The sequence below is a fragment of the Erinaceus europaeus genome, chromosome 1 (genome assembly GCF_950295315.1).
Source record: "Erinaceus europaeus chromosome 1, mEriEur2.1, whole genome shotgun sequence".
Classification (NCBI taxonomy): Eukaryota; Metazoa; Chordata; class Mammalia; order Eulipotyphla; family Erinaceidae; genus Erinaceus; species Erinaceus europaeus.
The window spans coordinates 23,109,986-23,124,711 of record NC_080162.1 but is presented as its reverse complement, the minus strand read 5'-3'; the positions used below and the strand labels follow the sequence as shown (position 1 = coordinate 23,124,711).

Below are 14,726 nucleotides of genomic sequence, written 5' to 3'. Positions count from 1 at the left end.
AGCCAGACCCTTCTGGGTACAGCATCTGTGGATTCCCTTTGAGGTAAGATGCAGTCTGAGCAGCCCTGTGGGTAGAGCTGTCCTCAGAAGACTTCCTATAAATCCAGCCATCTTTTAACCAGATAGAGAACATTCACAAATAACAGCCTTCGGTGAGGAGCTGGACATGGGATTAGGAGACATTTACAGAGCTTTCCATCTCAAAAATACCTAAAACATCCATCTCCAGTGCTTATGGAACATTCTCAAGGATAAGACACATGACAGGGTGCTGGGCAGCGGCACACCCAGTAGGCCACACACATTAGCATGCGCAAGGACCCAGACTCAACCCCCCCAGTCCCCACCTGGAAGGGAAAGCTTCATGAGCAGTGTAGTAGTGCTACAGGGGTCTCTATGTCTGTCTCCCCCTTCCCTCTCAATTTCTACCTGTCTCTAATAAATAAGATATATATGTGCTCATAATGTGACTCAAGACAAGTCTCAATAATTTTTTTATTCTTTTTTAATTTTTATTTTTATTTTAACCAGAGCACTGTTCAGCTCTGGCTTATGGTGGTGTGGGGAATTGAACCTGGGACTTGGGAGCTTCAGGCATGAGTCTCTTTGCTTAACCATTGTGCTATCTCCCCCGCCCAAGTCTCAATAAATTTAAGAAGACTGGAATCATAATAAGTACCTTTTCATATCACAATAAAATAAAACTATAAATTAACCATAAAAAGGAAGCTAGGGAGGTAAAAAAAAAAAAAAAGCCCTCAAACATATGGGGACTAAACAATAACTGCTGGGTTAGTGAAGATAAAAGAAAAAATACATCTACTCAACTGGAATATACTCAGCTATTAAAAAGGAGCCTTGTCTTTTGCAAAACCATGGTTGGGGAGGGAGCTGAAGTGACAGTACTGAGCAGAATAACTTAAAAAAAATTTTTTTTTTAATTTATTTCACTTTTTAAGTGAAATACATGTCCTGGATGGTGTTTCTCATATGTGGAATATGAATAACCCCAGAAAATGAACAAATCATAACCCAAGTGATCCTGGGACTCTGCAAGAATATGATGAATACCAGGAGAGGAGACGAGTCCTAGGACAGAGGGACACAGAGTGTCTGACAGTGCGAACTGGACTAGAACTTTGGTGGCGGGTACCCTGAAGCTTAGCCTCTTTAAAAGTGAGAAGCCATATTCCCAAAATGTATATGGTATTGCAAACCAATAGTAGGGTAGTGTGTGTGTGTGTGTGTGTGTGTGTGTGTGTGTGTGTGTGTGTAATATATATATTTGCAAGTCCTGAAATCTTGACTAATCTTTAATCAGCAAAGGAATAGAAATTTCCACAAGGTGGCACAGCCTTGGCTGTTCCCCACTGCACCTGGAAAGTACAGTGTCCACATGAGTCTACAGACTAAGATAACCAACAGTTCTAGTTTGCCCAAGACTGTGCTGGTTTTGGCACTGAAAGGCCCCGGTCCTGGGTAGCCTTACAGTCCTTGGCAAACAGGGAAGGCTGACCACCCTGCTGGAACCAGAGCTACTGACGCACGCTGAAACAGATACCAGGAAACAGCAGGAGTGGCGGGAAATTCCCGTTCATTCAGTGACTTTAAAAAATAGTGTAATAAGGGGCCAGGGAGTGTGAGCCCAGGAATCCTAAGGACATCACCATGGAGCACAACTGGTCAACTTTTGTTGAAAATTCTGAAGGAAGAGACAGGGGAAAGGGAGGGCAGACTCAGGGGTCTGTAGCCAACTGGGGGGTACTGGGGGACACTGTGTCAACTTGTTAGCCTCCTTTTGCCTTCCTGGAGCTGAAGGGTGAGCTGAAGCTAGAATAGACCTGCAACTGGGGAAAGCCACTTGCCCAAATGAAATCAGGGTTCTGGTGAAGGCAGGGGCTCTGGGGATGAGCAAGGTGACCATCCCCATGGGACCACAAGGAAAGACCTTCAGGGTCACCAGTGGGAATGCAGCACAAAAGGGTATAGCCCTGAAACAGCTCGAGCTCAATCAAGTCCCTGCCTTCCAGCCATTAGGTAAGTACCTGTTTCTTAATTCTCTAAGTTTCATTTTCCTCATCTATAAAATGAGAAAATATAGTCACAAATGCTTAAGGTTGTAATAAATAATAAATGAGAAACAGTGATCCAAGAGGTAGCACTGGATAAAGCAAGACTCTCAATCAAGAAGTCTTGAGTTCAACCCCCAGCAGCACATGTACCAGAGTGATGTCTGGTTCTCCCTCTCTTTCTCTTTCTCCTCTTATCTCTTACCTTTCTCATTAATAAATAAATAAAATCTAATAAAAGAAAGAAACGCATACATAATAACTGTATAACTCAGTCCAACTACTCAAAATAGGCTTCTTTGGCCAAGAACAGAGACAGAACCTGATCTTAGCCCTCCTGGCCTCAGCCTAAGTTCTTCACCTACAAAATGGGGGACATAACTCCCACTGTTCCCATATCAAATAAGATCATGGGCATGAAAATACCTTGGCAAGAATGAAACATGAGAGGGAAAAACATTAAGATTTATTTTAAAAAGAGTGACATACAGATCAAATTGATGGGAGTTAACAGTCAACAATACTTATACACTTTTCCCATATTTGGGAGCTACTCTCTTCCCTGATGCAGCTTTCTGGTCCTTTCTCCAGCCATGACATTATCTCACCAGATAATAACTTGGGTCCACCTGCATATCAGTTATCAGGCTCAGAAAAAAAAAAAAACTAGTATAGTCATGGGCCCTTTGGAATATAACTAAAATAGGCCTACTGTCTACAAAATGGAGACACCAAATCTTCATCTGCAATATTCTAGCCTTTAGATTCACGATTAGTTAACAATTTGTTTGGCTTTATATGTTAACTCTTCTTTCAGCCACCAGGTTCCAGATGCTACCATGATGCCAACTGGACTTCCCTGGGCAGACAAATCCCACCAATGTGTCCTGGAACCCTGCCTCCCCAAAGCCCTGCCCCACTAGGGAAAGAGAGAGGCAGGCTGGGAGTATGGATCGACCTGTCAACGCCTATGTTCAGTGGGGAAGCAATTACAGAAGCCAGACCTTCAACTTTCTGCAGCACACAGTGACCTTGGGTCCATACTCCCAGAGGGATAAAGAATAGGAAAGCTATCACAGGAGAGGATGGGATAAGGAGTTCTGGTGGTGAGAATGGTGGTGAGAATTGTATGGAGTTGTACCCCTCTTATCCTATGGTTTTTGTCAGTGTTTCCTTTTTATAAATAAAAGTTTAAAAAACAAACAAACAAAGACAAAAAAAAAAAAAAAGAACAAGGAGGAACATGTGGAAAAAAAAATAGAGGTAAGAAAAGAGAGCCACAGGGTGGAGGAGCCCAGAAGAACACTGGTTAAAAATACAAGTTAGGTGTCAGGTTCAAATCCTGCTTGTGTTGCCAATAGGCTATGGGACCCAAATGTTATAGCTCAACCTCTCAGAGTCTGGCTCTCGTGTGAGTGATGGGATTAGTTTTGCTGAATCAGATGAGCAGGTGTGTCGGCCAGACTGAGCACAACGTAAGGCCAACAGCAAGCTCAGTCAACGCAGTATTGTGTATCATCATCATTCCTTAGGGTCCCACTTCTACTGCCTTCCCTTCCTGTCTGAAAGCTTGCACACCAGCTCATGGGGGTGGGGAGTGGGCATGGGTGCAGCCTTGAGCTAACTTCTCACATCCATCAGCTCAGCCAGTTCACTGAGAAACTACTAGGAGCCAGGCATGGTTAAAGCACATCAGGAGACAAGAGTCTACACAACTTCTTCCTTTAGGGTGTGCACACTCCAGCATGGAGAGCAATAAACAAGGCAACAAACACGCCATCAAATTAGATGCTGAAAGAACACAAGTTGATGATAAACAAGAGACGGAAGCATGTAGACAAGACGGAGAGAGATGGGAGTCTCACCTGGCATACTCCAGCCGGGGCAGCAACAGGTAGAGCCCAATGCAGAACCCCAGGAAGATGGCCGCAGTCAGGAAGAAGGCCAGGGCACTGTCTGTCACATCACTGGATGCTGCCAGGTCTACCAGTGCAGCCACGGCACTGATGGTCCCCCCCATGGCTCCTCCTGCCAAGAAGAGAGGACGCCATGGAAAAGGTCAGTGGAGGGCACACTTTCTCTGTGTCGCATGCCTGCCTCCTCTCTCTTGGACCAAAATAACAATCCACTTTTTGCTAAAGCTATTGCAGTCCTCACAGTGTTCTGATGCCGTGGCAGGCACAGAGAGGCTCTGCTGTCAGGAGCTTGCTGACTCTTGAAGTCAGAGAACTGTGCTGGTGTCCATGGTCCCTAGCTCAGACCTTGGAATTCTCTCCGATGGACTAAGGTGGGATGAGTGGCCAGCAAGGAGGTCACATCAGCCTGTTTCCTGGTTTCACCTCTCACCCTGGACACTCTTACTGCTTTACTAGTGGGGTTCAGAATCTTAGATTCATGGATGAGGTATCACAGAGAGTTCTACTCTGCTACCCTCAGCCCCAAAGCCCCACCAAGGAAACTGGAGAAGCAGCTCAGGGAATGTCCAAGTTAAGGGGCCCCTACACCTCTTAAGCAAAGTTATTTGACCAGGGGATGCTTCATTGGTTACAAATTCCCACTGTGGGGTGTTGGGCGGTAGCACAGCGGGTTAAGTGCAGGTGGTGCAAAGCGCAAGGACTGGTATAAGGATCCCAGTTCGAGGCCCCAGCTCCCCACCTGCAAAGGAGTCGCTTCACAGGCGGTGAAGCAGGTCTGCAGGTGTCTATCTTTCTCTCCTCCTCTGCCTTCCCCTCCTCTCTCCATTTCTCTCTGTCCTATCCAACAACAATGACATCAACAATAACAATAATAACACAACAAGGCTACAACAAGAGCAACAAAAGGGGGAAAAATGGCCTCCAGGAGCAGTGGATTCATGTTGCAGACACTGAGCCCCAGCAATAACCCTGGAGGCAAAAAAAAAAAAAATCCCACTGTGCAGGGTTGGAGAGACAGCTCACCAGGGAGGGTGCAGGCCTTGCTATGCATGCAGTGCAGGTTTGAACCCTGGTACCACATCAGACCTGGTTCTAGCACCAGAAGAAACTCTGATGCTGTGGTATCTCTCCCACTCTACTTCTCTCTGGATGAAAAACTGTCCTAAAAACCATCAAATCACACATGTGAAGCTACAGCTCTGCAAACAAAGAAAAAGACAAACAAAAAAAATTCCACTGTGCTACACACCCATGAACTTACACAACTTATGCCATACCCCATGGCACCATATCTGTGTGAACACAGACACTCCCACATACCCCATCACACACACATATGCACGACTGCAACACTCTTTTGTATGTTCACACACATGCTCACAAAAACATAATACACGGACACACACATGCACGCATTTTCTCACACCCTCACATGCACACTCACTCATATATTCAAACAGACAATCACTCACACACACATGCTGCCACATATACCCACACAGATGTACATACTCTCAGCTACATAGACACACTTCCATTTTTTTTTTTTTTTGTCTCCAGGGTTATTGCTGGGGCTCAGTGCCTGCACTATGAATCCACTGCTCCTGGAGGCTATTTTTTCCCTTTTGTTGCCCTTGTTGTTTATCGTTATTGTGGTTATTATTGTTGTTATTAATGTTGTTGTTGGACAGGACAGAGAGAAATGGAGCGAGGAGGGGAAGACAGAGAGAGAGAGAGAAAGACAGACACCTGCAGATCTGCTTCACCGCCTGTGAAGCGACTCCCCTGCAGGTGGGGAGCCAGGGGCTCGAACCGGGATCTTTACGCTGGTCCTTGCACTTTGCACAACATGTGCTTAACCCGCTGTGCTACTGCCCAGCCCCCTACACTTCCATTTTTTTTAATGTTTACTTATTTGAGAGAGACAGCCAGAGATTGACAGGAAAGGGAAAAGAGAGAAGGAGAATCACCAAGAGACACCTGCAGTCCTGCTTCACCACTCGCAAAGCTTTCCTCCTGCAGGTGGGGACTGGGGGCTTGAACCCGGGTCCTTGCACTTTGTAACATGTGCACTCAACCAGGCTCACCAGCACTCAGCCCCCATAGACACACTTCAGATACTCACACACATGGGCCATCCCTCTCTCACTTGCACATATACACACCTGCCTCACCATATGTGATAGTCTTTCTTGCCCAGGGCTTTGACATATGAGCCATGAGACCATGTGGTACCTCCGCTTCACAGCTACCCTAACAGAAGACACACAACCCAGTGGACCATGAGTCTAGAGCCAAACAGATGTGCACCTGGCTCTTGACTGCCACTTACTCACTGCAACCCTGGAGGCTCCTGTGGCTTCTTGGAGTCACAGTTTGCTCCCCTGGAGGGATAAGGAAACCTCCCTGCAGGGCTGCTCTGAGGACTTGAGGAGATGATGCCGGGGAAGGGATCACATAGGAAGCTTCCAACATGTGTGAGGCCCTTCTGTGTTACACTTTCACTTCTTGGAGGCAGGAAACGTGCCCGACTTTTTCTGTTGTGTTTTCATAACCTTGGGTGTGGTCAACACATACTGGCCAAGAGTCAGAGGCTGCCCAGGTTCTGTGTGAGCAGATAATCTGCTCCTGCCTGCCTCTGTGTATTTGCCTGAAAAAGGAGCTAATTCTTGTTCATCCCATGAAGTAATGGTGAGGTGGATGGGATAATAAATGGGAAAAAAAAATCTCTGAATAGATAGGTGAAACCAGTACAACATGATTAATACAGCTAATGCCTGGGGACTCTGTTGGGCTGCTTGGTTGAGTGAGTGATTTGCTCATGTGAGGCCATCAGGATTTTGATTTTCAAAAAAGCAAAGAAGGCTGACTGCAGGTTGTGAAGCAGCACAGATGGGCTGGACCTGCTTCTCCACTGTGGGGCAGCTCTGACCAGGCACCACATTTCTGACCAAAACTGCACCTGTAGAAGTGGGGGAGGGGCAGCTCAGGCCCTTGTGCACCAAATGTGCATCATCACAGCCTCATCCACACTTCCTCTCCCTTTCCCTCTCCCTCTTTCTCTCTCTCTTCCTACCAAAGCACTATGGCTTATGGTGGTGTCGAGGATGGAACTGAACTTGGGACTCTGGAGCCTCAGGCATGAGTGTGCTTGTATGAGCATTATGTTATGTACCCTCCACTCCACTTCCCATCTCTCTGGCTCAGTCAGGGACCATCAGTGGCCTGATGGACAACCCTTCTCATGATATGCCAGGATAGCCTGAGGGTGCTTCTTCCCGAGCAAGTGCTCTCTGGTTTGGAGAGAACTCAACTGGAGTCAATCTAGACTGCTGTGGGGGAGAGGGATCAGGAACTTGTGCGGAGCTAATGTAGCAGGAGATACACTCTGGAACTCTCGGAGCCGAAAAGCAATTCCAAGTGTTTTTACTCAGAAAAGCAGCTTGTATATATACTAGCCAAGTAGGGTGGAAACAGGATGTGATATAGAGAGGGTGGAGCAAAAAGGCAGTGGTGGAAATCAGTGTGACTATGAGAGGGGGCGGAGCAAAAAGACATCGTGAACCAGTGGGGATTAAACCAATGCCCTGGAGGCAGGGCGGTGCTTAGTTAGCAGTGGTTTATGTAAATAGACCGCAGCTTTGAGTGGGATCAAACCAATGCCCTTCAGGCATGCTGGTGCTTAGTTAAGCAGGATTAGAGACAGAAGCTTTAAGCCAGGGGAGCTGGCATACTACCCAACAATGATAAATCATGTCCATTCATCTGAGTGGAGGTCAAGGGTCAGGATTTGAGAAGTCAAAACTAGTATAGACAGGCTAGGTGGTGGCGCACCTGGTTAAGCGCACACATTTTAGTGTGCAAGGACCCAGGTTCAAGTCCCTGGTCCCCACTGACGGGGAAAGCTTCACAAGTAGTGAAGCAGGACTGCAAGTGTTTCTCTGTCTCTTTCCCTCTCTACCTACCCCCTCCATTTCTCTCTATCTCTATTCAATAATAAACAAAAATACATAATTTTAAAAAAGAATAAAATCTTTAAAAAAATAGCATAGAGATTAAGAATACAGGTTGCTGGATGGTGGTGCACTGAGTTAATTGCACATAATACTAAGTGGAAGGACCCATGTAAGAATCCCAGTTTGAGCCCCTGGCTCCCCACCTGTGGGGAAGAGGTGATGGTGGTTTGCTTTGAAAGCACGTGTCTATCTTTCTCTCCCTCCCCCTCCCCCTTTCTATCTTCCCCTCCCTTCTCAATTTCTCTCTGTCCTATCCAAAAAATATTAATAATAATAACTGAAAAAATGGCCACAGGAGCAGTGGATTCATAGTGCCAGCAATGAGTCCTTGAAGCAAAGAGAGAGAGAGATTAAGAACACAGACTTTAGAACCAGAATATCTGATCTAGCTGTGTGATACTCAGCAACTCTCTTAACCTCTGTGTCCTCATCTGCAAAATGGGGATGTTAAGAATACACACATCTTGGGAGTCAGGCAGTAGCGCAGAGAGTTAAGCACACGTGGCACAAAGCATAAGGACCAGTTAGGATCTCGGTTCAAGCCCCCAGGCTCCCCACCTGCAGGGCAGTCACTTCACAGACAGTGAAGCAGGTCTGCAGGCGTCTCTCTGTCTCTCTTCTTCTCTATCTCTCCCTTCTCTCTCAATTTGTCTCTGTCTCTGTCCAATAACAAATAAAAATAATAATAGTACGCACATCCTAATAGGACCATTACAAGTAAAACACTCAGGATGATGCCTGGACCCAGGAGTGCCATATAAATCTTCTCTGAAACCCAATTAGGAACCTGGCTATTTTCATCCTTGCCACATCAAAGCAGCAGTTACAGGGTAAACCTGTCGCTAAGAGGGTGCCAACTTCTGAGAAGCTGTAATCCCTACCTGGGTGTTTTGTAAGAACTGGGGTTAAACTCAGTAAGCTGTTCCCCAGCTGCCCCAAGGAAGAGATGTTAACATCACTGCCTATTGATTTCCCCCCTCCCTGTCCAACTTGTAGAGAATTTACAATATTATCATCAACAACAAGCCAGGCCTCCGGGAGCTCATCCTTCATGATTCCCTACTTTATCTCATCAGTTATGGAAATACATGCAAATGAGGGTTTAGAAAAAACACACCAGTACAAAATAAATGAATTGTCTTCAGATGCCAACATGTGCAGAATTCACAGATGGGCTCCTCTGGACTGAAAACAATGGGGGGCTGGGGAGGTGGTGTGGGGGCCTCTGGGAGGTCAGGACACCTTGGATGGGCACCCACTGGGGGCTGTGCTGGCCGTGACTTTGAGTCCTGAGCAGTTCAGACTTCAGTGTGAGTAGATTTCTCTATCTTGGAAAACATGAACTTTCTAAAAATTCACAGTAGAGTCCTTTGCTCTAGAAGACCCAGATCTATGCTAGGTGACCAGATGAGCCTGAAGGTCATATGCAAACCTGAGCAGTTTGTCTGGCCCTTGGCTCATGGAGAGCTAGCAGCAAGGTTAAGGCGATACTTAGGAAAACACCTCCTCCAGCAGACAGGAAGGAGATGAGGTGATAAGAGCTTCTCTCTGAGGCACAGGTGATCCAAGAGATTAAAGTCAGTACTTGGTGGCTGTTTCCTTCAGCTGCAGGTTTGCTGAAAGATGGTTAGTGGATATTGATTGTACTCAGGAATCTCAGCATTGGGTCTATCTTTGTTTTAGGTCCAGTGATTTCCCAGGATAGACTCTGAAGCCTAATTTTAGGAAAAGAAAAAAAAAAAAGCAAACAGATCTGATCACTCATAATTGCCTCAGTGCTGTTTTCAGAAGGATTCTGCAGCCCAGGAACAAAGATACTGACCTGTCAGTCATATCTGGCTCTGGTGTAGGGGTGGAGGAGAGGTAGGCACTTGTCAGGGTATCTGTTACCCTGCGACATACTACGTGGCATCAGTAATTAACAGGCACAGGACAGAGATTCTTCTCCAGAGGGAAGATGCTTCTAGCACTCTTTCACATGGCGGAACCGTGTGGATACAGATGTGGAACAGAGCAGCTGAGTCTCTGGCCTTGCTTTAAGGGGTGGGGGCTCCAAGGAGAGTGCAGATTCTTACTTGCCCAGCTCTGGTTCGCAATCTTTTTTCGCTCCACCTCCTCTCCTAGTCACACCCTACCACTTCCTTCTTAGGATGTATAAAAGAATCTTCTTTTCTGATTAAACACATTGGATTGACTTCCGGCTCCACAAGTCCCAGAGTCTCTCTCCTGCAACGCTAGCCCGCTAGCCCGACAGGAGTTCCTGATCCCTCTCCCACGCAGCAGCCTAGGTTGGCTCCAGTCGAGTTCTCTCCAACCCACAGAGCACTTGCTCCGGAAGAAGCACCCTCAGGCTATCCCGGCAGGCAGGGGATCGGGTAGTGCACCAGGTTAAGAGTGCACGGGGGGGGGGGGGGGGGGGGGGGGGGGGGTCACTTCTCAAGCAGTGAAGCAGGTCTGTTTTTCTCTCTCCCTCTGTCTTCCCCTCTTCTCTCAATTTTTCTCTGTCCTATCCAATAACAATAACAGCAGCAACAAAAACAACAATAGTAACAGCAAAACAACAACGGGAAAAAACGATGGCCTCCAGGAGCAGAGGATTTGTAGAGCAGGCAGCGAGCCCTAGCCGATAACCCTTGAGGGGGAAAAAAAAAGGGGCTGCAGTTCCCACCTGTTCATCTCACAACATGATTTTCATACTCCCCCACTGTGACACGTGGGTCTGTGTTCCCTCACCCCGGATCCAGGTGGGCTTATGGCTACGTGACCCTAAATGGCTTCCATGTCTAAATCATAAAAGAAAAATAACACTTCTGCCCTGGGATCCTGGGATGCTTACTTTTGGGACCCAGGCACTATGCCGTGGGGAAGTCTAAGCACCCACAGTGAGGGTCGAGAGAATCCTGGCCTGGCTGAGTTTCCAGGCAACAAGCAGCAGCATCATGCCAGCTGGGTAAGCACAGCATCTTGAAAGCAGATCCTTGGGGATGGGTCGTGGTGCACCTGGTAGAGTGCACAAACACGCTAAAACCTTGGCACAAGGATCCTGGCCCAAGACCACAGTCCCCCTTCGAAGGAGGGATGCTTCATGAGCAAAGAAGCAGTACTACAGGTCTCTTTTTCTCTTTCACTCTCTCTCTCCCTTCCCTCTCAATTTCTCTTAGTCTCTCTCTCCCTCTCTCTGTTTCTCTCTCTCTCTCTCTCTCTATATATATATATATATATATATACAGATACTCCAAGCCCTAGTCCTACTGTCCTTGCTAATGCCACCAGCTCCTGTCAAACTGTAGATTTCTGGGCCACAGAAATGATTTCTGAAATAAAGAGAGAGAAAGAAAGGAAGGAATGACTGCTGTTTTTCTTTTCTTTTTATTGTCTTTATTTGATAGAGACAGCCAGAAATTGAGAGGGGAAGGGGAGAGAGACACCTGCATCCTTGATTCACCATTCATGAAGCTTCTCCCCTATAGGTGGGGGACCAGGGGCTTGAACCTAGGTCCTTGCGCACTGTAACACATGCGTTCAACCAGGTGTGCCACCACCCGGCCCCATGACTGCTGTTTTTCAAAGCCTAGTACTAAGTTTGGGGTGCAATTAATATTCATTTCTTCTTCTGGAGGTGCCACCAGTTGCTCCCCTCTAAGTCCTTCACACAAGTCCTTACCCCCCCAGAGTGTGCACATGAACACACACACACACACACACACACACACACACCCTCCTCCATGGAGCAGCCTGGCTAGCTGTGTGAGGTCAGCTCTCACCTGATATCAGCGCCTGGGAATCCCTCATAGGAAAGGAGCCAGTCATGCCGAAGATACTGCTGTTGAAGATGGTGGAGGTGCCACTGATGATGGCCATGCAGGCAATGGTGACAGCAAAGAAGCCTCGGGTCCAGGAGGAGGTGTCCACTTTCACTAACACTGTCATCACCACGAATATGATCAGCATGATGGTCAGGGAGGCCAAAACACGGACCTGAAGTGGGACCCTGGAGGCAAGGACAGGCACCCGGAGTGGTTAGAGATCCCACTGTGGTCTGCCCCTCCAGGGCCAGAGTCGGTGAACAGTTAAGAAAAGAAAAGCAGGTGTGCACAATGACTGGGACTGTCAGGAGGCCTGGATCTACTCCCTCCCTGCTGTCCCCAGCTCACTGTGCGACTTTGGGCAAATGCCTCAGTTGCTTTGTTCTTAGTTTCTGAGCCTGTACAATGTAGAGGGAAAAAGAATCTAGCTCAAGGGCTGGCTCAGAGGACCTCAGGAGGGCCGTGTGCAGAGCATGGAAGGCACTGTCTCCAACTCGGGCTCAGTGGACACTTCCTCTTTCCATATTTCTCTGAGGTTCAAGGACAACATGTGAGGATTTTGAGGCAAGTCCCTGCTTCTCCTTTTATGGGACTAAACTCCCATTGGTTTTGCCTAGTATAGAAACAGGGCAACTAGCCATGGGCTTTTTTTTCTTAAATTTTATTAGTGATTTAATATTGATTTACAAAACTACATGATAATAGGGGTATAACACGCACCATTCCCATGACCAGAGTTCTGCATCCCCATTCCTTCCATTGTAAGCAAGCTACGCAGTTCTCCTAATGTGGCAGATATGGGTTAACTATTATTTCTACAATTATCTGTCTATATTTGTATGTATTTGACCATTTTCCCCCCCATGGTTCCATCTTCTCTTCCTTTTTAAGTCACATCTCTATCTACTACTGCTTCTGAATGTCCCTCCCTTTTTCCTCTTCTCTTTCCAGGTCCTGATGGACTTAAGAGTGCAGAGCCCTCTGGTCATCTTCCCCCTATGGGCTTCTTTTCCCCGAAATTTAGCAGTACTGAGGGCTGGGGGGGGGGGAGAATAAAACCACCATCATCATTCTCATACAAAGTGTTCACATAGTACTTAATTTGTGCTAGGTACTGTCCTAAGAGTTTCCTATATGCTAACTCACTGGATTCTACAGCAGTTCTGTACAATGTGGACTCTTACCTAGCCCATGTGTCAGAGAGGCTGAGGACTTGCTCAAGTCACTGGGCTGTGAACCAGAATGTCTGTGCTCCTGGGAAGACAACTCCTGCCTCCACTGGGTAAAGGCAATGTGGGTGGCTCAGGACAAGTGGCCAGGGTAGAAGTTTTCTCCTGTGGTGCTCCCAGTCACTATGGGCAGCAGGCAACGCAAGGTAGAGTAACCCGTGGCCTCCTCCAGCCCCATGCCCAGGTCTCTGGGTAAGCCATACATTTCTCCAGCCCCCAGTCTGCCCAGAAGAACCATTGAGGGAAGGAGAAACAGGAAGTAAGAAATTCAGAGAGTAGTCCGGGAGGTGGCGCAGTGGCTAACGCACTAGACTCTCAAGCATGAAGTCCTGAGTTCAATCCCTGGCAGCACATGTACCAGAGAGATGTCATGATGCCTGGTTCTTTCTCTCTCCTCCTATCTTTTTCACTAATAAATAAATAAATAAATAAAATCTTTTAAAAAAAAAAAGAAAAAAGAAATTCAGAAACACTGCGCTTTTATCACTGGGAACGAGAACATCATCTAGAGGGGATATTTAAACTGTCGGATTAGACTATGCTCTAAACCGGAATGTGCATTTATTTAATTTTCCTGCTAACCAGTGGGAGGCAGCTAGGAGGAAAACTAGGTTAGTTATACACAGTTGGGGCAGAGAATGTAAAAGAGAGCGAGCGAGAGAGAAAAAGATTTGAAAGGTAGAAAAATATGTGTGTACATAAATAGGTGGGAAATGATGAATATGAAAAGCAACAAGGGGGGCCAGGTGGTGGCGCACCTGGCTAAGTGCACACATTGCAGTGTGCAAGGACCCAAGTTCAAGACCCACCCCCCAGCACCCACCTGCAGGGGGCAGACTTTACAAGTGGTAAAGCAGGGCTGCAGGTGTCTGTCTCTCTTTCTCTCTCTCCTTCCTATCTCCTCCTACCCTCTCAATTTCTCTCTGTCTCTACCCAAAATAAAATAAATAAATATTTTTTAAAAAGAAAAGCAACAAGATTTCTTTTTCACACGTGCTCTAGATCTAGCTGCAGGGAGAGTGAGTGCTCCGTCTGCTTTGTAAAGGGGAGGGAGGAGCAGAGTGCTCACTCTACAAGTGACTACTGTGTGCCAAGCACTAGGGCATCCTGGGTGCACCCGAGGGGCATAGAACTCACCCTGGTGCTGCAAGTTAGAGTGCTGGGTTGTGAGCAAGCTCATCTTGCAGAGGTTCTTGTTTGCCAGCCTTCTTGGAGCGGGATCTCCAGCGACACAGTTTCTACCAGTATCCCTCCATTCCCCTGGGAGAATAGCAACTCCACGCCAAGCCTTCCTGGGCAGGTGACGCATCACCACACCCACCCACTTGAAAGTAATGGACACATGAGCTGGTCTGGGGTGATCAAACTGTCCACAAACTCTGGATTGAATTAGGGATAATTAGCTGGTGGGATAACATGGGCAGTCAGTCTTCTGTGGGACTGAAGGGGAGAGATGGAGATGGGCTAGGGATAGGGATGGGGTAGGGGTAGGGGTAGGGGTAGGGGTATGGGTATGGGTAGGGGTAGGGATAGGGATAGGGAGGGGAGGGGCAGGGGAGGATGGGAGACACTTTCTGTCTACTTGACTGTCAGGGAATTCTGGCCACCATCTGGTCAACTGCGTGAGGATAAAGTCAAGCAGGGACACACAGAGCCCAGGGACACGCACAGGAGAACCCTGTGGATGCCT

General features: G+C 47.3%; 1 protein-coding gene across 4 annotated transcripts in view; it reads right to left on the bottom strand.

The window, feature by feature from the left end:
- Nucleotides 1–14,726, bottom strand: part of SLC29A3 (solute carrier family 29 member 3) — a 55,402-nt gene that overhangs the window by 5,114 nt on the left and 35,562 nt on the right. For 3 of the 4 annotated variants that reach the window (XM_016195327.2, XM_060201312.1, XM_060201379.1), the window contains 2 exons: nt 11,766–11,992; nt 3,935–4,097 (listed from right to left, as the gene is read on the bottom strand). In XM_016195327.2, the coding sequence (XP_016050813.1) occupies nt 3,935–4,097; nt 11,766–11,992 (390 nt within the window). The remainder of the gene's footprint in view (nt 1–3,934; nt 4,098–11,765; nt 11,993–14,726) is intronic. The other variant, XM_060201443.1, reaches the window with a different exon arrangement.